The 24,955-nt window shown below is 36.3% G+C and overlaps 4 protein-coding genes and 1 long non-coding RNA gene across 5 annotated transcripts in view; 2 read left to right on the top strand and 3 right to left on the bottom strand.

Annotated features, from left to right (window-relative positions):
• The window catches only part of LOC148904555 (uncharacterized), a 53,271-nt gene that overhangs the window by 4,017 nt on the left and 24,299 nt on the right, over positions 1-24,955 (bottom strand). The gene's annotated exons all lie outside the window — the stretch shown is intronic.
• Positions 1,153-24,522, bottom strand: LOC148904556 (uncharacterized). The gene is made up of 13 exons (XM_089024924.1): positions 24,459-24,522; positions 23,412-23,485; positions 23,160-23,202; positions 23,037-23,080; positions 22,757-22,832; positions 22,693-22,713; positions 20,390-20,449; positions 18,634-19,691; positions 18,080-18,285; positions 17,084-17,559; positions 16,743-16,913; positions 7,954-8,010; positions 1,153-3,752 (listed from the first exon to the last, which is right to left on the bottom strand). Exons 1-13 carry the CDS (start codon positions 24,520-24,522, stop codon positions 3,514-3,516), a joined length of 2,589 nt encoding a protein of 862 aa, XP_088881050.1. The 3' UTR covers positions 1,153-3,513.
• On the top strand, positions 9,195-10,055 carry LOC148904559 (uncharacterized). The gene is made up of 2 exons (XR_016118768.1): positions 9,195-9,280; positions 9,581-10,055. It is a non-coding gene; the product is annotated as an uncharacterized LOC148904559 (long non-coding RNA).
• Positions 9,478-12,190, bottom strand: LOC148904558 (uncharacterized). The gene is made up of 4 exons (XM_089024590.1): positions 12,010-12,190; positions 10,094-11,293; positions 9,822-9,967; positions 9,478-9,744 (listed from the first exon to the last, which is right to left on the bottom strand). The coding sequence occupies exons 1-4, from the start codon at positions 12,188-12,190 to the stop codon at positions 9,493-9,495; spliced, it is 1,779 nt and encodes a 592-aa protein (XP_088880716.1). The 3' UTR covers positions 9,478-9,492.
• Positions 13,165-16,232, top strand: LOC148904557 (uncharacterized). Its single transcript, XM_089024588.1, has one exon. The coding sequence runs from the start codon at positions 13,180-13,182 to the stop codon at positions 15,919-15,921; it is 2,742 nt and encodes a 913-aa protein (XP_088880714.1). The 5' UTR covers positions 13,165-13,179; the 3' UTR covers positions 15,922-16,232.

The following is a 24,955-nucleotide window of genomic DNA, read 5'->3' as shown; positions in this document are numbered from 1 at the left end:
CTCATTCACTCATCAATTCCTGCCAAACCCTCAAAGTGGGGACTTTGGTCTTTTCCCACAAAGTGGGGAGTATTGGAATCCATTAATTAAACATAATAATACGGTATGCAGTGGTTTGGAGGAAGTTAAAGGTAAGCAATTTCGGCAAAAAAACGTTTGATTTCCTTTTTTTTAAAAGTTGCACATTTCAAACTTATCAAAGTGGGGACCTAATATTTCTAATTAGGACGAACTGGTACTGTTAGTACTATGTGGGGACCTCAGTCGTGCTTTTTTGCAGTTATCATTGAAAGTGACTTGGTACTTGAGAAACCAACCAGTATTCAGGGAATTTCAGTTATTTCGGCTTGGCGCGTGGTACTGAAACTCAACCAAGGAATCGTTTTCCTCCGCGCTTTCTCTGTCCACTGTGGAACGAACAAGCCCTCTATTTATTTTAAACGTAAGGCGTAAACGTAACAGAGAGTTTTTAAATAATATTGTGGTCGGAGCCCGCAGAATTTGCTGTTGCAGAGACATTATTCAGATTGTTATTCGGTTCTTATGCACTCGAGAATTTGGGTAACCTGATTTTGATGCTTTCAGCAATGCGGGGACCTGGTTTTGTGCACCCGGCAAATTGGGGACCTATTTTTGATGCATTCAGCGATGCGGGGACCTGGTTTTTATTCACTCGTCAATTTGGGAACCTAATTTTGATGCATTACGCAATGTGGGAACCTGGTTTTTATGCACCCGTCAATTTGGGGACCTATTTTTGATGCATTCAGCGATGCGGGGACCTGGTTTTTATTCACTCGTCAATTTGGGAACCTAATTTTGATGCATTACGCAATGTGGGAACCTGGTTTTTATGCACCCGTCAATTTGGGGACCTAATTTTGATGCATTACGCAATGTGGGAACCTGGTTTTTATGCACCCGTCAATTTGGGGACCTAATTTTGATGCATTCAGCAATGCGGGGACCTGTTTCTTATGCACTCGTCGAATGGGGGACCTAATTTTGATGCATTCAGCAATGCCGGAATGGTTATTATGCACCAAACTGACCTTTCTTAGAATTTTATAATCTTCTGAATAAGCTTGGATAGGTCAACAATGACAACAGGAATAAACGAACAAATGATATTTTATTTCAAACATACAATAAAGTAGTGACAAATGACATCTTGATAAAGCGCTTTAAATGGTAGCAATGCAATTTTAAAAGAATACGTTACAAATTACTTAAACCTAATGAGATGCAAATCCAAAAATTTTTTAGGAGAGGGGGTGTGCGACCAAAGGACTAGCTATAAAAACATATTTGACTCAAAGGTTAAATGACCACCACTACATAACCGATAAAAAAATATATTACTAAAATCATATATTTACAAGAAAAAATCAGTGACCCCCCATTTCCACTCGTAAATAAATTAATGAGCCCCTCCTTAATTCCTGTGCCCCCTCCTAAAAAAAGATTGCTCGGTCGTTCGTTGTTCTCCAATGCAATGATGGCGAAATATTTTAAATCCTCCTGAACAATCAGGGAATTAATGTACTAACAATTATTCACCAATTAAGTAAAGGTGAGGCGCTTATCGGTAAATATCCACCGAAGATCACTGAGCTTGAGATGAATAATCGTTTTAGTATCATTTCACAGGTGATTATTCGAAAGCATTGATTTATTTTCTAAAATTAATTTTTTCTCCGAAAGAGGAACACGCAAAAAACGAAGCGAGCGCATTCCTATATAATCAACTGTAGGTGACTAGTAGGTGATTATGGAGAAAAAGTCCAAAGTTCTTGACCAATCAGCGCGATTTTCTATAATTACCCGGGTAATGATACCAATGAAGTATACTGTATCAATGAAGTGAAGAATATATATTAGAAAACGAACACCAACTCTTTTTGCTATAACAATAAATGACGACTTTGTAAAGGCCGTTTTTTATGCACTTTGAAAGTTAGCGCAACTCGTAATAACTACTGTCGTGCAAATTCACTTATCGACTATAATAAATGTATAACATTTTCAGTCGTTATCGAATCAGGCGTAAAAATGTAAAGAGAGCGCCTTACCCGAGATTGAGATTAGATTCGCTTTGGGCTCTAGTGACACGCTTAGAAGCCGTTCTAAAAAAAACTAAAAATCCATTTCGTTGTAAGATGGTACGATAATGCAAGGCCGACAAGATAAGACTTTGACAATACAATTACCGATTTCTTTTCTCTCTTACATCATTAAGACCCAGGCTAATACACTAGCAATTAATGATAAAAAGTTGCGTTTCCAAGGGCCAGACGTCGAGTTTCTATGGCACGCCTAACGAGTTTAGATTTTGTCCCGGCCACATTTTATCGCTGATTGGCTAATTTTCATCTGTTTTGACAGGTTATCATATTTTTTTACGGTGGGAACGTCTCGACATGCAGTTGGAAACGCAAAGTTTTTCGAACTCGAACGGCGAAAAGTGATCGCGGTTCACGCTCAAAGGGAAATGGACGCAACCTTATTGTTATTTTACAAACCGACTTTGCATATGCATATACTCTGAAACATAGCCCATCCTATATATGCGAAATAAATAAAGGATATTACATGGGCGCGAGGAGATATGAAATTTATGTTCGAGTGTCGAAAAGATCACTCACGAGTGAGCGCAAAGAAAACCTCCAGGCGCCCATGTAATATTCTGTTTATTATATAATTATCCATAAAATCAACTTAACAAGCTTTTATTATTATAACTAACTAATAGCTTAAATATACATGGTAACGATGCTTTCACATGTCAAAATAACATTTTGTTTTTACGCCTCGTGGATCCACACTACTTTGACAATGTGATGGCGAAATTTATCGTCAATAAGAGGACAGACACATAAAAATCTGTTGTCAATTTGTTTTTTACAATAACAAAAACTATAAAAACTTCTCCTTTTTTCTGATCAAAACAACTAACGGAAAGAGCGCAGGCTCGTTGACGTCAGCTTTATCTGTCTGTCCTCTTATTGATGATAAAAAATAACCAATCAGCGCGCGAGAAAATTGTTAAGTTATTGTAAAAATCAGTTTTTCGAAAAGGAGTGATATATAAGGTATTTTATGGATAAGTATATGATAATAAATAATATTAATAAATGTCAACTTCTCTACCCTGTTACGGGGATCGGATAGTGGATTATGAAAGTATGATGAAGAACCCTAGAGATGGACCATTAGGAATTAGGGAGGGGCCATAGCCAATTATTCTGGAATATATGAAGCAGTCTAATATAGCTATGACAGAGTGCAAACATTATAACCATGAGATAGAACAAAAGCTAACTACAATGACACTAATTTCTGCAAAATCCTTTGTCTTCCATTGGGTTATTTGGTGCCGAATTAGTTATTAATGTTTCACGCTTTTAGCGTTTGCCTCTACCAGTAATCTCAAACTTGTAATTGTTCACCCTTTTGTTTTCATCAAAAACGAGAGGAAAAAATAACGAGCAACTTGTTCGTTCTTACACTTTCTCATCTCCTTGCTCGTTCTTTTTTTCGTTTGTTGACCAAAAACTTTACTTGGTATTTTATTGCCTTCCAGTCCCGGTTTCTCAATGCATTACCAGCTTGTCTGAGGCAGTTTTCGCATGCTAATTTGTTGGGAGCTTTACCTTCATCCCTGATCAATCGATCGAAGTAGGCTATTAAAGCTTGGGTCTCCTCTTTAGACCACGGATTTCTTCCCTTTTCTTTTCGCTTGCATTTTATTTCTGCAAAACGAAAAAAATATATATGATGTGATTATATTATTAAATGATATTATGGATGTAGCATACACTTAACATATGGACCAAAAATAGTTGTAAATAATATAGGAAAAAATGCCGGATGCCAATGCTCGAAAGTTTCACCCGGTTTTGATATAAAACTGATGTTATGTGAAGGGCCCAAATTCGAAACGTCAGGTTATCAATAAATACATTTTTATTGAGTGTACTGATCATTTTCTTGCTTCCGGGAAGGAAGACCTGGCTATTTTTTTCGGTTTCTAAGAAGTTTTAACTTACAACCAGCGAAAAATTCTTCAAAATTAGTAATAATGAATCACCAAAATCTCAAGACGACATATTACCAAAAAGGTATTTGTCTTTGATGAAAAGGTCTGAAAAAGTTTAAGTGGAATTCAGGAAGTTGATAAAAACCTGCTCATGGTTTTCTTGGTTTATCTTCAGTGTAATAAAATTTATGCAGCACAGCTGACGTCACATTACCAAATTGAAAAAATAATAACCAGCTTTAGGCCCTGGCTAAACAAGGAAACCTGTTTCCCTAAATGTTTCCTAAGGTGGCAAAACTGTCAGGAAACATTGGGAAACAATGTTTCCATGCGTCTTGGAAACATTAAATGTTTCTGCCGCACAGCAAAACATTTTTTGCGTCTTGGAAGCAAAATTTGTTGCACGCAGTAACTTTCGCATGTGGCTAAACTTAGAAACAGCGATGAAACATGCACGCGGTTTCACCCCTTCTCATCTTTTCTTTCCTCTTACTCCGACGAAGGACTAACCGCCGAAACGTCAGTTTCACAAAGCTTAATAATAATAATAATAATAATAATAATAATAATAATAATAATAATAATAATAATATAAAAAAAAAAAAAAAAAAAAAAAAATTATTATTATAATTATAATAATAATCTCAATGCCATTATAATATATATATATATATATATTTATTTATTTAATAATAGAATTCAATTAACTATTAATAATAATAATAACAATAATAAAATTTATGATAACGTTAATAAAGAGATTATGAATATAAAATAACAAATATATGTACAAATTACTTATTTATCGATAAAAACATATTTGTAAAATATAATAATAATGATAATAATAATAATAATAATAAACTTTATTAATGTGTCAATAATACCTAGTTTACATGTGAGTAAACTAACTGGGGACACCTATCTAGCACTATATCTAAGTATATAAAAATAACTAAATGAATTTACTATATATTACGAAGTAGCAACATACGAATAAATTTCTCTTTAGTTATGATAATTCTAAATATATAAAACATATGAAATATATTTATTTATTTATTTATAAAAGAATAAATGAAATATAATGAAAAAAATATATTCTCGTTTAGCCAGGGCTTTATAGTCTATGAAATAAATAGACTCTTTGCCGGACCTGGTCACGTGCCTGGATTAGCAAAGCATCATCTGGTGAGCAAGCAAACCCCCGTCACGCTTTGACAACAGTAGCTCGAGTGAAACGAAGAGTGACCTCTGTCTTAATTTACTGTTAAATACTAAACAAAAAGTGACCTTTAATAGAGAATTATTGGCTTTGTCTGACAAGAAACAAACCTTTGTTGGATTTCGCTTCAATTCTGGCCGATTTTCTGCCGTATGTGGAGTTCGGAAGGACGACATGGGTGCATCGGGAACGAGCGAAGGTTAGTTTACTTTCCTAGTAGGTACATTTTATTGTATTTTAACTTATTTTAAGTCTAAACCCATGAACGCCCCGAGTAAATTTAAGAATTAACAGCTTGTTTAGCCATCTGTGAGCAGAAAAAAAATCGTTCTAGAACGTTATGAATCTAAATTTCTTAACCTGAAATTTAACAACAAACGGCTTTCTCCACGTCGTCCAAGTGTGTTGGCACGATAAATATGGCATTATGAAGTAAAGTATAGGCTTCAAAATAGACTTCTCTCTAACTTATTTAATAATGAATTAAGCTAAAAGATATTTTTATTGTCTTATCATATACCAGTGGCGTATGATAATGCCACGATGCCATATTTATCTTGCCAACACACGTGGAGAACGCCGATTTAAGGTAGTTCCGGACCCTTGCTATTGCGCATCCATTTCGCGTATCTCGTTTTTTACCCTTTTTTTGCGCTGTTTTAAAATTGATTTAAATAATGTCAGAAGTTGAATCCTTTTCTATAACTTAACTTATTTCGCTAATTCATGAAACTTTTGAGGCAAGAATGAATTGTTTTCAAAACACGCTTAGATTTATCATTGCCTGACTTCATCTTTTGATTCAAAACAACAAATTCATAACTTTATAAAAATGGAGTAACAAAAAATGAATTTGACAGGTTATTCTCAAAATCAATTTGAAATACTTCTTAGATTCTCTGTAGATTACAAAGACGATTTGACATGTTTCAGACGGAGGTTAATGTACTAGAACCCAGTCCCGCGCGGACAGGATTTGTGTTTTTTGATCAAAAACTTAGATTTAGTAGCTCATAGCCCCATTTTTTTTCTTTTCATTCGGAGCTAGATATTATATTCTTTGGATTTAGTGCAGAAAGAAAAAAAATCATAGTTAAAATTGTCATGAATTTTCAACATTTTTACAACTACACACGCATATAACTGCGCTGAATTACAAGCAATTTTGCTTCTAGAATTAACTTTTCACACTACTTGCAAAAGATTGGATGGATTATTTATCTAGATATGTTTTCTAGACTCAACACCAATAGTTTAAAGCAGTTTTCTGTTTTTCTTTGTTAAATCAATTCAAGTAATTCGAATTTATAAGAGGAGGCAGATTTTCGGCAAAAATGCGCGGAAAACTGAAAAATCCCTCCTTTTTGAAGCCTTATATCTCGATAACCAATACGGCGACCCCCTTCTCTTTTTTCATTATCTGAATACCCTAACAATGAACTTCAAATGACAGAATTTAAAAAAAAATTCATTGAAGAATTTTGAAGATCCGGTACTACCTTAAATGATTCATATTTTTATGGCTTTCTTATAGTGTCTTTGTCTTAGGCCACGATCACGAAATCAAAAATTTATTACACAGTGAAATATCTATATAAATTTGGCATTATGGCATTATGATATCTCTTATAAGGCTCGCGTGTCAAGCAGAGGACGACAAGGTATCCCAAGATGCCTTGCATCTTAAAGTTATTAAATACGCGCATAGATCGAAAAATGTCTTGAAATGTATGAGATTGTTTCATTAGCTATGTAACTATTATTGTTTGAACAAGTATCACTTAAGGTATGTACATTCTGTTTTTATTCTTTCTTGATTTATCAACATCTTAGAGGCAGTCAGTATTATGTATTGAAAGGACCATAGATTGTGTAGAGAAATTGCCATTATCTAGAGAAATTGTCGTGATCATTTCAAGAAATGTCCAAATTTGCGTAAAGCAAACTAGTGATTTAGTGAAGTGACTATAATCATGTGAATACTGCGATTCCCATTCACACTCGACCAACAAGACTTGCATCTGAAAATTTAAAATCAAGTTTTGGTGGATATCAATCGATAATATTTCCCTGACAGCTGGTACATGTACATTTCGGTGCCACGAGAGACAGTTCAAATTACAAAGAGCTTCAGTCTGTTACTATTTGATCCTATAGCATGACCCAACTACTGTATTTCCTTTATACCTCTTTATTCTGTATTCAAGCAGCAATTGCTAACACTCTGTCAACTAGCAGAACATTCCTAAAATCTCATAGGGGAAGCTTCCTCATTTTATTTTAAGCAATCGAGAGATTCAATATTGAAGTTAACTAGAGGTTCAGACTGTGAAAAAAGTAAATCTAAACCTTTAACATTTTGAAATTGTTTACAACAGATAAGATGGAATGTAAGTATTAGTTTAGTTCAGCAGATGCAGTTTTTTCTTGAACAATGGATTAATGACCAAGTCAGAGAACAACTGCTTATATGCACTATCATTATTATTTTCTGAATCGAAGGTCCTTACGAAGAAAATCTCGCATGAAAATTAACTAGTTATCAGGAAACGTCCTTAATTGAAACTAAAACAGTAAAACTAAACTTGCTTTTTAGTGTTCGCGCTTTGTATTTTCAGGGTGCAAGGTCAAATGTTACGTAACTTTTTTTTATATTTCATAAATAATAAAACGATTTTGCAAAGCTTACCTATTTTTCTTGGTTTCTCCTTTTTTCTTGACTTTGTTGGCTTTTCATAACAGTCATCTGTAACACAGAAAAATGATGAACATTTGTATTTCTGCAAGAAATCTAAGTAAAAGTTCAAAGAAAATGTCTTTTTGTTTGCATTCCTACTTTAATTGCATACATTGATAATGATAAAAAGGTAAATTATAGGCTGTGAAAAGACTTTAACTCCGCCCGAAACGTCAGTTTTTTCATCTATTGACAGTGAATAATTTACCTTTATATCATTACTGCTTGAACATTAGAAACACTGACACAGCTCACACTAGTTTTTAGCTAGTTATCTCTTCTATATAAGCATTATTAACTTACATAATCTCTTCTTTTCATTTGCATAGGTCATTTACTGAGACAATCAAAATATAAATTTTGTGTTTTTTGCAATGTTTTGAAGTTGAATGAAAATGCACTGCTATTATATGTATGTATATTATTATTTGCAACTTCAAACATTTTTATCTGCAAGCTAATTATGTTGTGGTAATTGCTGTTTTTGGTGACTGCTATTTTTGCTAATGGTTGTGGTGTTATTCCTTAAAATGGCACAAGGATGTGTATTGCAGTGTATTTAGATTGAATATTACTGCAATTTTCATAATTATTGGGAGAACGAAGTTCAAAATATCATTATTTTGATACCTTTTATAATTTTACTGGTGGCAGTGGAAAGCCAAATTCCAAATAGGAACTTGCAAGTTCAGTGTTTGTGTACCCGTACGAAAATTATCGGCGAGACACGAGCGAAAATCTAGCCTGACATTTTAGCCATACAGTGGCGAGAATTGAGCGAGAAAATAATAAACCTAACAGAGCCATAATAAGCCTGACAGGAGCGTGAAAAATGAACGAAAAACGCTTAGCGATTTTCAGGCTTAGAGCGATAGTTGTCGGGCCATACATATTGTATGGCTGTGTTATGGCGTGATTATGGTTTGTTTGCGTGGCTCGTAATTTGAGCCTACCACGCGACTATTTTAAAACTTTCAATCTACAAAATGGTACATTGACAACTCAAACAAGTAATCCGATACAGTATTTATTATGCTCTTTATCATAGGTATTACATCAGCAGTATCATTTTACAAACTGTTTAACTTTCCCTTGCTTCTGTTGACTTTTACTCGAGCGTAACTAATTTGCTGTGTAAGTTTTTTCATCTTTTCACGGTGTATAATTTACCTTTTCATCATTACTGTGTAAAGCATTCGTTTATCGTCTTCGGTGGTGGAATGTCTCGATTTTGCTTTATAGCAAATGCAGTGACAAAATCTGCAACATATTATAAAAGGTAGGGGATTAATCACGGCAGAATTGATTTATGAAAAGAAATTAATGCCCTGTAGAGTGAACGCATGAAACATTTATTTAGAATTGATTGTAGTAATAACTGTAATTGAACAAAAGAGAACAACTTATTTCTATTGTGTAATCTAAACAAAAGCGATGCATTCAATCGTCACAAGAATTTTGGCAAAACTCAAACCGAGTTATTGATCGTTCCTAACCTTTACAAGCATTAACTTTCACTGCATCAAGCGGCTTTTTGCTGTCTTCAGTGACCTTTGACGTTGTCATTCCTTGGCCACAGGAATTTGCCAGTTCCTCCACAGAAAAAACCAAAGGAATGAGCTTCTGGAGGAGAAACTGTGGACCGTTCGATCCTTTGCTCTGTGCTGCCGTCGTACCGATCCTTAACTTCGTCCTGTCGACGAAGACGTCAGTTGATTCGAGGAGTCTCACCTTATTTGTGCCCTGAGTCAGAAGTCAAAGTCATAAAGGGACATGAAAATTTATACATACAATTGTAAATAATTCCCGAAAATAATTACCTCAGCTGACGGAGAAAGGTTTGCTTTCAGTTTGTATTGCTCGGTAGGAGTGGTGGTTGAAACATCCTCAAGCATATCCATGCAAGTTTGTTCATCGAAAGAACTTGCATATGCTTTTAAAAAAGCACAGACTTCAGGAGATGGAACTGAAAAGAAAAATGAAACAATAGGTTAATGAGCGGTTGGCACAAAAAATGAGAATTATGTTAGAAATAAAGTTTCTATAGAGAGAAAGATTTAATAACTTTTTTTGATGCAAGTGTTAAACTTACTAGGGTGTTGTTTTCGAGCATTTAGCTCCTTTCTTAATTCCTCGTTTTCAGCTTCAAGGGCCGAAATCCTCGCACGAAGGGCAATCGGCTCATCATCTGTTTGTACCGGCTCATCATCTGTTTGTACCGGCTCCCCAGTGGACTCTTTAGAGGACTCAAGCTCTTCGAAAGGTGCTGTTGTCTCGAATTCCTTTAAAAAGATACTGTCTGTGTCAGAAAGGGATTGCAGAGCTTGTCTAAAGACTCCACTTAGCTGCTGGTCTTGTTCTTCAAGGTGTACAAAGTCTGGAGTGTTTTCGTCGTCGCTGCTATCGTTCCTGCGCATGCTGTTGTTGTTGTTAATGCTGTTGTTCCTGTTGCTGTCGCTGGTGTTGTTCCGGTTGCTGTTGTTGCTACTGTTGTTCCAGTTGTTGCTGCTGTTGTTCCTGTTGCGGTCGCTGGTGTTGTTCCTGTTGCTGTTGTTGCTACTTTTGTTCCAGTTGTTATTGCTGTCGATGTTGTTGTTGCTGTTGTTTTGGTTGTTGCTGTTGCTCAAGTTGTTTCTGTTGTTGCTACTGTTATTTCTGTTGCTGTTGTTGTTGCTAATGCTATTTCTATTGCTGTTGTTGTTGTTGCTGTGGCTGTTGTTGTTGCTGCTGTTGTTCCTGTTGTTGTTGTTGTTACTGCTGCTGTTTCTGTTGCTGTTGCCGTTCTTATTTTTGTTGCTGCTGTTGCTGTTGTTCTTGTTTTTGTTGCTGTTGTTGTTGCTGTTGCTTTTGTTGTTGTTATTGTCGTTACTGCTGTTGTTCCGGTTGTCGTCGTTGTTGTTGCTGTTTCGGGCGAGTGGCGGAAAGGCAGAACGGTAAATGGTGTCAGTGATCGTTTCTATTATTTCTTGACCCGCTAAAACAGCAGCAGCATCTCCAGATGTCATTAAGTTGGTGCACTGTTGCCTATTTTTCTTCCGTTTGGCCGGTGGCTCAACTTCTTCATTATTTTCCTCATCTCCCTCCATGCTCGCTTGTAGTCGCTTCGATGCCTTCCTTTTTCGTTTTTGTTCTGTTACCGGACGCTCATCTTCTTCCAGACCCGATTCTTCATCTATCACATTGTCTAGATCAATGGCAGTTATAGTGTAAAGATTGGCCTCGACATTGTCGCCTCCCAAGAACCAACCTTTGACGCGCTCCTCTGCTAGCTTTGCATAAATATCAAGCTTACCTGTATTATAAATACAAAAGAGGAACTCTTTACCTTATACGTTGCATATAATTTAAAAGTATATACAAACTGAAATAAGATATATAAATTCAGTTGGGGAAGGTACGTTTTGTATTGGCGGGGAGGGCTGGGGTGGGGGGGGGGGTTTGCAGTAACCTTTCTTTTTAATTATTGTAACCCTCCCCCTTTCCTTCAGTAAGAAATTCATGACCCTCCTTCGGTATTAAGTTAACCCTTTCCTAGCTTTCATCAAATTAAAAAGGTTTTACCTGCCACAAAAGCTCAATTTACTGATGACCCTCCCCTCTGAAGTCCCAGCCCTCCTCCCCCAATAATAAACGTACTTCCCTTACAACAACAGAGACCACGTTGGTGGAATTGCGCCAAAATTCTAATTATGCTAATTTCTACTTAAGGGTAAAATAGTGCAAGAATATATACTGGTATGTAAAATAAATCAATATTGCATTGTAATACCCTAAAAACTATGAATGCAGTTGGTTTAACAACTAAAGTTAGAATTTTACGAGTCAATTTTTAATTGACATAATTTCTAAAAAACATGCATGAATAAGTGGGCGGCCGCGCGTATTCTTAAGTCGAATGAAAATAAAGTTAGATAAAATATGTAATAAGCACTACAATATATTATGAATGGATACAACCATTGTTTTTGTACCGTACTTATTTACTACGCAATTGCGTAAAAAACTTACCTTTTGGGCCAATTTGTAGAATTTTTCCGAGATATCTCACTCGTTCTCCACTAGAGTCTCTCCACATAACCTCCACCTCTTGGCTAGGGTTAAAAGTGCCCCTTAAAGTGCAGCGGGACTTTGGTATTACAGAAACACTTTTGTCCGATGCAAAATATATGCATGCATAAGAACTAGACATTGTCGGATTTTTCTCGCTTATAAAATTATCTGGCAGCTACACGTACTCTGAGAGAAGATGATTATAAATCAACTGTCGAGATTTAAGCGCCAAAAAATCGAAAATTATGGAACCTGAAACTATCTACAGAACAACCAATGGGATGCTAATGTGAGGACAGAGAATTTTAGCCGAGTTAATGATTAGCTCAACCGTTTAGTCAATAAGTCAAATTCAAGCCCAGTTGGTCATAATAGCAGGATAAAAGTTATAGTAACTTTAGGAAGTCTTTTCTTACTACAAAGAATAACGAGTTAATCCGCAGCAATAGATTGTGCATGGCTGAAACAATGCGCTAACAAATCAGTTCCGATTATAACGATCTCACGGGAATATTCGGGTTAGTTCGCGTATTGTTTAGCCATGTGCTCATTAGCGCTAAATCTTCATTAACCTACGATCTCTTTAGAAATTAGTTTAGTTTTGTTGGATACGCGGGTGCCACAGACGCTTAAATCTGGGTTGTCCTTAAATATCATTTTAATATGTTAGCTTAGTTTATGACTTGTTTACGATATTTTCTGTTTACCATTTCGGAAATTCTAACTAAGTTATTCCCGTACCAAATTGAGTTAAAGTTTGATTTCTTTTCATAAGATGGTAAACAAAGAGTTAGTCTTTTTAGGAGTGTACGTCTTTAGGTACTTCATTACCAAGTGGTAAGAAAACTAAGATTTCTCACTGCATAGTTACCAACTAGGCTAAGTAAGGGGGGTGCACGACATACTGGTTGTTAAGATAAAACTGAGCTAGACTGGCAGCTGTCCTTCAAGATCCTTGGACTATAAAAGGAGAGTTACCACGCTAGTTTGGTGTGTTAGTCGGGAACCCGAATGCTACAACAACTTGGTACGCGTGTGGAGTGTAACCAAAATAGTGAGTTCATTTAGAAGTGTGATTATTATCCTATATTTAATTTGATCAACTCAATACAACTATACTAGTTCAGTATGGCTGAGAATTTAAGTTGCAGTAGGAAAGGGACCAAAAAACGAAAACTGTCTGATAAAGAAACTGCCAAAACTGATTCACTTGACGAATACTCAGAATATGTTGAGGTAACAGTCCCTTTACTGAATATTAATCAGATTCCGGAAATCACAACGCCTGAAATACAAGATGAAGCGAACACCACCGAAGAGTGTTCTGACTCTCACGCGACGAGCGAACCAACACAAAATGAAATTGATCAATTTTGGGACGAAGTGTATGACTTAGCCTTGCATGAACAACAAGTAGAAGCACAGCAGAACTGCAACACTTTAGAAGAAAATATTCATGCCAATTACAACGATCAAGAACAAGATGAAGATCAGTTTGAAGAGATAGCCGAGATGTTGACATTATCTGAGGACTCCCTAGTGAATTCTGAGACATTCGGAGACGATGAAAACGAAAGCTATTTTTATGAAAATGAAATGGAGAACAAGGGTAAAGAAGAAAAAGAAAAAAATGACCAACAACCACTTTACCCGGGAGCTTCAATAAAAATCGGTGCTGTCATGGTTCTGCTCTCACTTTATGCAGTGAAATTTAACTTGCCAGCAGATGCAATTAGTCGACTTCTACTCATACTCAATCTATTGCTGCCATGTGGACATGTATTACCAACAACTTTGAACAGATTCAAGAAATATTTTTCAAACTTAAAGCACCCTCTCATTCTACATTATTATTGTTCGTTTTGCCTTGCCACAGTAGAAGCGAAAAGTAAAACGTGCTCTAATACTGCGTGTTTAAAGGATCTAACAGTGAGAGGAACCAAATCATATTTTGTTGAACTTCCGCTGGTGGAACAACTGCAAACCTTTTTTAAAAGACCTTCTTTCTACAGTGACATTCAATACAGGTTTCATCGTAAAAAACTTAACCGTGACAACATTGAGGACATTTACGATGGAAAGCTATATAAAGAAGCATTTGAGAAAGGCATCTTGTCGTCTCCTGACAACATATCGTTCCTTCTTAATACAGATGGAGTTCCAGTTTTCAAGTCTTCCAAAGTTTCAATTTGGCCTCTCTACCTAGTCATTAATGAGCTTCCATACCAAAAGCGAATGGCCAAAGAGAACATGATTTTTGCTGGGTTGTGGTTTGGGGAGAAAAAGCCGGCGATGTTCACTTTTCTCAAACCACACCTTCTTGCACTCAAAACTTTGGAAAGAGGTGTTGAATTTGCTTCTCCAGAGAGGGGAACGTTTAATTGTAAAGCCATTCTCCTTGTTACCACCAGTGATCTTCCTGCACGTTGCCTTCTCTGTAACAGCATGCAGTACAATGGAGAATGTGGTTGTTGGAAATGTTTGCAGCCTGGAAAGACATTCGCAACAAGTGCTAGAGGACACACTTGGATATATCCGTATCAGGAAAATGACCCCTCGGGACCAATACGAACATTAGAAAACATTAAAAAGGATGCTGAAAGAGCGCTTGAACAACTGAAACAAGGGGTTAAAAGGTACATGGTTAACGGGGTAAAAGGACCATCATGGTTAAGTATTCTTGACAATTTTGATGTTGTAAGGGGTACAGCTATTGATTATATGCATGGGGTTTTACTTGGGGTACAGAAGCACTTACTGACCATGTGGTTTAGCTCAAGTTTATCGGGTCAAAAATTCAGCATTTCCAAACTAGTTGGTAAAGTAGATAAACGACTGGAGCACATTACACCAACTACGAACATTAAGAGACTGCCACGATCAATATCGCAACATCTCAAATATTGGAAGGCGAGTGAACTTCTTTCCTTTTTGTTATTTTATGGTCTTCCCACATTGTATGCCATTTTGCCTGACTCTTATTTTACACGTTACACGTTATTTGTTCACGCTATCTATCTACTTTTGAAAGATTCCATTTCAGAAGAGAATTTAAAAGAAGCTAATAATGCATTACAAAATTTTTGTAAAACATTTTCTAAATTGTATGGGGAGCGTTACTGTTCTATGAACGTACACCAACTTTTACATTTGACTGCAAATGTTAAAGACCTGGGACCCCTTTACACACACAGTTGTTTCCCTTTTGAGGATAAAAATGGATTCATACTAAAACTGATTCATGGAACACAGTTTATTGACAGCCAGATCATATCTGCTGTTTGTCTGACGCAAAAACTTCCGGAGTTAAAAGAGTCATGCATACCGGTAGGGAGTGAAATAGAGACAGTTTGTTATGAGTTGATTTATCCCCCTAAACGTAAACAAAGAGTTGAAATTAAGAATGGGATTTATGCGATAGGATCTTCTTATTTAAAAGAATTGAACGCCAGGGAATTTACTGCCTTAGAAGAATGGCTTGGGTCTTTTCCGTTAATTAAAAAGGTCAAGGCCTTCAATAGATTAGAAATTTGCGGTGTTGGTGAAATTTATGGCTTAGCATATAAACGTTTACAGAGGCGAAATGCTGCAACTGTAAAATGTTTTTTAGGAGGTTCGACCAAATTTGCACAAGTGGCATATTTCATACAGCATGATGATCACACTCTTGCTGTCGCACATCCTATCGCGTGTATGAACTACAATCCAAATGTACATATTACATCTGTCAACCCCTGTGACTTTGATGAGGTCATGATGTTTGACATCACGAACATTAAGGCTTGCTGTATCTATATTTCTGTAGTTGACTGTAATCCAGTTAAAGCATATATATGTGAATTCCCAAACAGTAGCATTGTAACTGAATAAGACATACGTTGGGTAATAGGTGGAGATCTGATTATATCAAAATACTAACGAAAAATATCAGGAAAGTTATATTGTTGTAATTAGAAACCATAAATAAAACAGATAATTAATTGCAGGACGTGACTTCAGTTATTCGTTTTTCAGAAACCCCACGATATAAATTTTCGTCCTCCACTCGGACTGATTTATAATTAATAGTGGTACTCTAACTTACCAAGCGATCGGACGTATTATATTCAAATCGAGCCGCGCCTCTGAATCTGAATTTTAGGTTAAGATAAAGCAAATTATGTCAGGCCTGATTGTGGGCCATAAAATGGCCAGATAAAGTCTTCAGGTTTTAGGTGATCCTTGGAAAGTTATTCCGTTGTGACCTCTGGCGCTTCACACAAAATTAAAGCCTGATTCGGACCCATAAACAAGCCAGACAAATGTATGGCTCTTCAAGGTGGACCAAACATTTACTCTGTTTGGCTGTGTCTCGCTCTAATCATGGCTATTAAAGCTAAGTATGGCTAGAATCACGCTTGATTCTCGCTCTGTTCAGCCTCAAAGTTTCGTACGGGTAACTATGTTTTGTTTACAAATATGTGTACACAATTTTCTATCCCTTCAAATCATGTTTTGAAAAATAACTAGTGAATTTTCGAACATTTTTTTAATGTTAAAAAGCAAAGATTATAATATAGAAACTTTTGATTCATTTTATTTTAGATAAATTTTACCAGTGAAGACCTACAGTAACCTTAGTTAAATTGTCACCCATATTGCACATGGAATGATCAGTCAATAATAGATTTTTGATTGCACAATAAATTTACCTTGATTTGTATCAATGTCCTCATCAGTGTTGTCTTCAATGTCACCACTAGAGCTGCTATCCTCATTGTTAACATCATTGACATCAACATTGTCTTCATCATCAATGTCATCATTATCATCATCACTGTCATCATCTTCAAAGCCGGTATTTTTTGGTCTTTCTGAAATGTCTGTGGAAAGGGAGTTTGAGGAGGTTTGAGTTAGGAAGGCAAATATCGTTGAGTTGAAGTATCATTGCATGCGTTGAGCAATCACAGGATAGCAGATGCATTTTGAGAGTGAAGAAGCATCAATAGACCATGCAAAGTTATCCAAGTTTTTCACCTACATGTATACTCACCATCAATATTTATGTCAGAAAGAGATTTTCCAACAAGGTTTTCTATATTTCCTGCATCTACAGCCAGCAACAACTTGCTAACCTTGGCCAGCTCCAGAGTGGACTCATGAAGTCGGTAGTACTGGCGGTGAATTGAAATGTCATGCCCTAAGTGCCTTGCTAGCCAATCCATGTCATTTTCTGTCAGGCTTCCTACCTGAGCCACAGTAGCAATATACTTTCTCAATTTTGTGCTTGTAATTAGCTCTGGCCTTTCTAAGTTTCCAACACAACTGAGAGTTTTTTTCATGCTCTCCCATCCTCTAGCATAGGACTGGGAATCCTGGTTTGCTCTTGCAAAGACATATTTGTTTTTTGTCGACACCCCAACTTGTTCTCTCTTTGAAATCAAGACATCAATTGCATTTTTGACATCACTAGTAAGGATGATAGGCACTTTCCGTCCTCTTTTCCCAATCACTTGCACCAAATCCAGACTGAAGAAATAAAGAAAGTTTTTAAAAATCATTAGAGGAATTTAATACTGTATAAGATACAGTGCAGCCCAGAAGCATGTGTACATTTATCGCGATCTTTGCGCACCGAGTGCTCGCGATCTGCTCGCAATTTGTTCACAAATGTGGTTTAGCATGTAATTTAATTAATGCATTAGCCAAAATAACATGTGACTTTTTGGAGTTTACTGGGGGCAAACAAGAGGTTGACTGAGGGGCAACTATCAGATATTAAGTCAAAACATGTCAAAATAAGTGCTCGAAGTATTGACTATTTCTACCACATAAAAGTGGAAAATGAGATGAAGACAACCTCCAAGATTCTAAAAGCCATACAAAATGCAGCTATTACTGGAAGTGACATCTATTGCATGTGATAGCAACCTATTGACAATGTCAAATTCTACCATACTGTAGCTAGATAAGATTTGTATGCTGTCCCACATGATGCAAGTACTAGTAGCAGGCCAGGTAGTTGTATATATTACAGGATTTACTGTACCTTTCACAGAGATGTCTTTCAATAGGATTTAACGTTTTCTTTATTGCCTCACAACCACTTGCTTTCCATGATGGTCTGTTTTTGTAATCACTGATAAGCAGTCTTGATGCTTCCCCTGATCTTCTTTTGTTGAAGATAATGAGCCTAACTTGTGTGTACTGAACAAGCTCTGTCCAGCTTTGTAGCGAAGGCTTTAATGTGTTTACCTAGTAAAAAGTAATAATAATTGCAATTTACAATACTTGAGAATATATTGATAAACAAAGCATGATGAATTGCTTTTTGCCAGAAAAAAGCATGATGTGAATGTAGATCTTGGTTAGAAGCAGGTTTATGGTAGTACTGTATTAGGATAGCATAGGCACTTCAACTTCCTTATTCCAGCAAATTGAAAATTGTACCAAGCATTTTCATTTTACTTAAGAAAATAATCACTCTGCAGCAATTTACATAATTTTATAATACGAATAGTATTCCTTGTACTGTATTTGGATTCTGGAATGCTGTCAATGAAACAATTCTAGTTAACAAGTATTTCAATCTTAAATTCTCACCTCTTTAATCAAGTACTTCATTTTTGTTTCTGTCAACTTTCGGACTTTAAGGAGATCGGAAGTGAGGGGAATTAGTTCTTCACTGGATTTTCTGCTCTCTAAAGTTGCCAGTGAGCATGATGACACCTTATCACTCCATTCACATTTCATAAGTTCGAGGAAGTGTTGAGTACTCTTGATTATCTCTTCATTCTTCTCTCGAAGGCCCACACCTTTGTAGATTTGGGCACATTTGTTGAGGCTGTGCCCAAGTTTAAGGCCAAGTGAGGGGGTTTCAGCTCGGGTTTCATTTTCACTCCTGTGAAACCCACACAATTTTCTGACTGACCTGATGACCAGGTCAAAGTTTGCCGGATCTAAAAAGTCCCTCAACATGCCTTCCTCTTCTTCATTAATGACCCTCCTCAGTCTTGCTAACTCTCTCATCTTTGAAGAAATAATCAAGGCTTTTCTTTCGCCAGCTTTCTCGATAAGTGAACTTCCAAACATCAAAATTAAATCATCTTTCTTGCAGATAAAAGAAATGTCATCATCCTTCATTTTGCAAAGGACAAGTTCATTGAGTAGTTTATCTGACTGTGGTGACGTAAATGGCAACAAAAGCAATTTGCTTTCCATTATCATGCTTCTGCATTTGGTTTTATCATCTTGGATGTTTTCATTTGTCTTCGTATCTTGAAATGGGCAGGTTTTTCTATGCCGCCAGAGGTCTGCTTTTCGTAGAAAAGCAAGACAATATGGGCATGGGAGAAAATCCTTTGGGTCCACTGTTGTATTGTCGGTTGGTCTTTTTCTGACAATCAGCTCTCCTTCACCACAGGCTATTACCTTGGCATTGTGATGATAGTTGCCTTTAAGTTGGATTTTTCTCAATGCCTCCCTCCGTTGTTTTGAATTCTTGTCAAATGCAAAGGCAGCTGCAACTTCACTTTCATTAATGTGCTGATCTTCGAGGTGTCTTGCTATCTTTGCATACAACTTGTTACAATAGTAGCAAGCTTGTTTCTTGTCATATATTCTAGTTGAGTTTGCTGACTGCTTGGCACTTTTCACTATCACTGTAAAAGAATGATAAACATAGGAAAATATAATTTACCATTGATAATATTTTGAACTGTAATCCCTAGCTAGCACCTTTCATGAGTTTACTTAACGAAAATGTATTGTATTCTAATAATGCAAACTTTGTATTCTAATTCTTGGCTGCTGTGCTTACCTTGTAATAATTATAAGAGCTCTGATTATTGTAAATGCTGATCATCCCCATAATTGTGAGCTCAAAAAAGGTTTTTTTTTAAGTATCGGGTATCCGGATAGCTAGTATCACTACTACAAAGGAGGCAAATATGCTGATAAAATATAAAAACCTCCTAATGGCCATTGGAAGCTAATTTCAATTCCAGTGAATCAAATATGCCAGAGCCTAATTGTTTTGATTTGCACAGAAAATTAGTAAAAGTGTGACAAGTTGCTAGTTGAGGGACTATATGGCCCAAAACAGAGCAAAAACTATGACTTATAATGGATATAAGTCTAAGACAACTTGTTTTTTTTTTAAATTCGATCCTTGACCTTGACTAGCTTATGTTGAAAACAAATGTAATTGACAATCTAGCGTGATGCTGGTTAAAGTAGATTTAGGTGAAAACATTTTAATTTTTGTATATTAACCTAATAGGTGAAATAGGACTAGTTGTACTAGGGCAATTTTTCTGACAGCCACTAGTTAGATGACTTTTAATTATTGTATACTTGCCTCCAGTGATTTTGACCTCATCATCATCATTGCTGTCCTTCAATTTGGCTTTTTTCTCAACTAAAAATTAATTAAAGAAAAAAAGGAAAATGAAGAAGAAATTTAAACCTTTAATCTACATTCAACTTAAGGAATATAAAATGGTGCGCGTGTCTATAAATATACTGTGATATAAACACGCTGGGAGTTGTGGAGCAAGAGAGGAGTCGTAGAGAAACACAAGGCGTAGCCGAGTGTTTCTTAGACTTCTCGAGTAATCATAATTTCTAGCAAGCTGGTCATTGGCCTAGAACTATTTTCGAATAGGGGCTAGACCTGCTTGTGCTTACGACATCCGTCCCACGTGCATGAAACAGCTTTTTCAAACTGTTTACTTCTCTTTTTGTTCAATCTTTTCGACTTATTATGGCAAAAAAAAAAAAAAAAATCAAAGTCAGTTTTCTAGGGTTCTGTACTGTAATCAAACATGAAATGACGTCAAACATGATCCAAACTTGGTTCCACTTGAGTTTGGATAATTTGTGACGTCATTTCATGTTTGATTGCAGTACAGACCCATAGAAAACTGACTTTGGTTTCCATCTTTTTTCACTCACTTAACCTGTATAAGGCAGATGTTAAAAACACATTGTGCTGTGTGTAAGAATAGGGGATTGTCACTTGGCACAACGGTCTGGTCTCAGGCAAACTATTATCCCAACTCATGGTTCTAAACTGCGTGGCTGCAATATGCACATTGTAATGTCCTGCATACTGTATAAAACACTGACACGACCAGGTGTACTCTGAAATTATTTTGTCATTAGTTCAGTTCCCTGGAGGGAGGCCTTCATCGTAAGAGGACCAGGTGTACTCTGAAAACGCTTTATCAGACACTATCTAGTTACATGAATTTTATATACTTGCCTTCAGTGATTTTAACAAATCTTCATTAGTGTTCTCCGTTAATGTATACATAGCTTTTTTCTCAACTAAAAATTATTAAAAGGAAATGAATTATAAAAGACATTTTTAATAACGTCTGCTTCCTATCTTAGAATTTGCATCGATAGACAGAATTCCTCTCTTCTCAAGCTTTCCCTATCAGGTACAGCTTTTCTTAAACTTTATGTTTAGTGCCAAATGTTTTTCAGTCATGCAGGGGAAGAAATTGAAATCTAACAGTGAGAGGAACTGACACACTAAATTGTGTTTGGATTTCATTAAAATAATTTACTGTGCATAAGAGAATATAAACTTTCAGTCATGGCTTCACTAGTATAGTGTAAATGCTTGAATGCATGAATTCTAGGTAGGTTCCAAACAAGATCTTACTAGGATCATTGCTAGTGGTCAAAGGAGTTAGTTCATTATACTTTTTAGTGACAGAGGAGTCAAACCAGGGTTTTTATCAAGAAAAGTTTATAAATGGAACGTCAAATACAGTTAATTTTCACATACAATTTTGTGCTACTGCATTCAATGGCCTTTCATCATTGCTGAAAGTAAATGAGATGTGATTCTTTGTTAGTAGTGCCTGAACACCCGGGGGGGGGGGGGGGGTACTCTTGCCTGCTTAGGGTAGGGATGTGCCGCTGAGCCCTCTGAAACTGACCCTGTTCCACTCAAGCATGTTAAGGCCTGGGTTATGCACCAATTCTCTATCAGCTACCATTAAAAAAACATTCTCTGGTGTTTCTGCTTAAAGTATAACCAGCTCTCTCAAACTTTCTTAGATCGTGGTTCTTTACAAGTTGGTTCCAATAAACAGGTAAAATTTAGGACACATGACCATGAAATTTACATAATATTTCATAAAATTTCATTTTAATAGTATACTAGGTGCTCAATTTAAGTCTTTGCTGAACGTTTTCACCCTTAATTTATTTCCTTTTCTAAAATCGTTCAATTGACATTGAAAATGGTTGGCTAAAGTTTTGTGTTAAGGAGATATTTGACAAAATAGGTCATGTGACCTGTCAAAAATATCCTTTATGCCCATTTTTCTCCTTTCATAAACATTTTGGTCAACCATTCCAAACGTGAATATCTGTATCTTTGGCGCTACTTTCAAACAAGCTAAACAAATCTCACAAATAATCTAAAACCATCACCTAGTTTTTTAGTTTAGCATTTTCCCTATTTTAAGGTCAAGTGACCACCTTTAATGCAAATTTATCCATCCATCATTGAAATTGATATTAGTCCTGTAACATTAAGCTGTTGTCTATTATCAAAGAGGTTATGTTAAAAAGGAATGATACAAAAATGTATTAATATGTGCATGTTAGTCCAATTTTAATGCTTGGCCAATTCAAATTTACCTCCTTTCAAATATCCCCCATCTGCATTCACAAAATTAAATTTAGAATATTACACTATATTTACCTGTCCTCAGAGCTTGAGGAATAAATTTGCAGTCTTTTCTTTTTCCTGGGCAACATTGACATTTCATAACATATTTCTGTAAAACAGAAGCAAAGTGTTTTTAATACATGAATTGTACAGGTAATGAAATACAAAAGAAAAATTTATAGAGCTCACCCTCTTCACTAAATTCTTCGCTATCTAGATCGTCATCCTCCTAGAGTTATTAATTGTATCATTATTTTTCAATTATCATTATCTAGCAGACTCAAAAAGAAGATGAAAGACTCATTTGACTTACTATCTCTTTCCAGGGTTCCTTGTGCTTGACTGTTCTTCCAAACACTGTTCATGGCAAAAAAAAAGGCTTAGTGTTTTTTAATTATTTTCAGGTACGTATTATATTAGCTTAATATTACTTTACCTCTGTTAACAGGTATTTTACTCTTCATGTTTGACGGTATCTCCTGTGGAGAAAATACAGGAAACATAGAGCAAATTAGCAAATTATAGGCATCAAACAAGGTGTTGAAGAAAACTTTTCCACTAAAATTTATCTAAGTCAGAGAAAATGTCTGCTATTTCTATTAAAACACACTTGAACCCTAATAATGATAAGCTTAGGCTGACAGAAATGAGGGATAGCAGTTACAAGAGGTCATCAATAAGAACGTACATGCACATTTATTAGCTTGGGCAATAAGCTAGTAACATCACAATCCTCCTCTGTTTCTGTTTCACTAATCTGATCTGTTGATTAGAGGGGAAAGTCATCATATAGAAAGAAGAAAATGCTCTCATATTATCTCATTTTAGACAGTACATGTAACTACAGTACCTTAGAGCAGTTTTTGTATGTTTTCCTTGGCCCTCCTCACATTTGGTGCCTTGTATGCGCTACATGGTAAACATGAGCTGTGTGCTGTGAGTTTTACTCATATGAAATTTGATCTATTTGCTGACACCGTAACCAACCACTTACGGACACCTGACCAACTACTGACTGACAACCGACCAACTACTGACTGACCCCTTTCAACCACCATGCACTGACACCTGCTAACAATCACTGACCTGACACCTGACTCATAAGCCACTGACTGACAACCGACCAACTACTGACTGAGACCACCTTACCACCACACACTGACACGCTAACAATACTGGACTGAACCTATCCTGGACCAAACCAGCGACTGTCAAATCCGACCCAAACAACTGACTGGACACTCCGACCAACCACTGACTGACACCTCTGACCAACCACGGTACTGACACCTGACCAACTACTGACTAAAAACCTGACCAACTACTGACAGACCCCTCCCTTACTGACCACCTCACTGACCAAGGATAACAATCCTGGACTGACACTGCTTACCAAACCACTGACTGTACAACCGACCAACTACTTGGACTGACAACCTTACCAACCACTAACTGACACTGTGAACACCAACCACTACTCACTTCACTGACACCTGACCAACCACTGACTGAAACCTGACCAACCACTGACTGAAACCTGACCAACCACTGACTGAAACCTGACCAACCAATGACTGAAACCTGACCAACCACTGAATAACACCTTACCAACCACTGACTGAACCTGACCAACCTTTTATGGCATGCTATATGCATGCTTTAGCTTACCATCTTCCAGCAGGCTGTAAAGAAAAACCATGATTGTTACAGAGTTTTGTTACTACAGTATAATTACCATCTAGGCACTCTTTAGAGGCAATATCCTGTCTCCTTTTACAATGTCTGGTATCCTTGACCATGACTATATAAATAGAACAGAATATATTATTTAGTAATTAATTTATTCAGTACTGCTATCAGTCATTATTGCAGGAGTTATATATGACAGCAGTTACCATGTAGGCTCTCGTCAGGAGCAGTATAGTCTCTCATTTTGTGATGTCTGGTATCCTTGACCATGACTATATAAATAGAACAGAATATATTATTTAGTAAATAATTTATTCAGTACTGCTATCAGTCGATATATAGAGTTATATATGACAGTAGCTACCATCTAGGCTCTCTACAGGGGTAGTATCTTGTCTCCTTTTTATGATGGCTGCTATCCTCGATCATGACTATATAAATAGAAACAGAAATTATTATTTAGTAATTAATTCATTCAGTATATGCATCAGCTCATCATGTCATTATTATAGAGTTATATCTGACAGAGTTCCATCTAGGCTC

Source organism: Actinia tenebrosa, unplaced genomic scaffold, assembly GCF_029948245.1.
Source record: "Actinia tenebrosa isolate PJP-AT-01 unplaced genomic scaffold, QUT_ActTen_1.0 PGA_scaffold9__36_contigs__length_13948895, whole genome shotgun sequence".
In the NCBI taxonomy this organism is placed as follows: Eukaryota; Metazoa; Cnidaria; class Anthozoa; order Actiniaria; family Actiniidae; genus Actinia; species Actinia tenebrosa.
Note: the sequence above shows the minus strand (reverse complement) of the source record. Positions and strands in the feature narration are given on the sequence as shown.

Bases quoted from the DNA above. Each gene is read 5' to 3' on its own strand.
- LOC148904556 (XM_089024924.1), bottom strand. From the start codon at position 24,522: ATGGTCAAGGATACCAGACATTGTAAAAGGAGACAGGATATTGCCTCT. The intron at 19,692-20,389 runs GCAAGTATACAA...ATTCTTTTACAG, and splicing joins TGAGGTCAAAATCACTGGAG to TGATAGTGAAAAGTGCCAAG. The intron at 18,286-18,633 runs GTGAGAATTTAA...ACTTTTTACTAG, and splicing joins TGAAGTACTTGATTAAAGAG to GTAAACACATTAAAGCCTTC.
- LOC148904558 (XM_089024590.1), bottom strand. From the start codon at position 12,190: ATGTCTAGTTCTTATGCATGCATATATTTTGCATCGGACAAAAGTGTT. The intron at 11,294-12,009 runs GTAAGTTTTTTA...TTTATAATACAG, and splicing joins TCTACAAATTGGCCCAAAAG to GTAAGCTTGATATTTATGCA. The intron at 9,745-9,821 runs GTAATTATTTTC...CTTCTGACTCAG, and splicing joins ACCTTTCTCCGTCAGCTGAG to GGCACAAATAAGGTGAGACT.
- LOC148904557 (XM_089024588.1), top strand. From the start codon at position 13,180: ATGGCTGAGAATTTAAGTTGCAGTAGGAAAGGGACCAAAAAACGAAAA.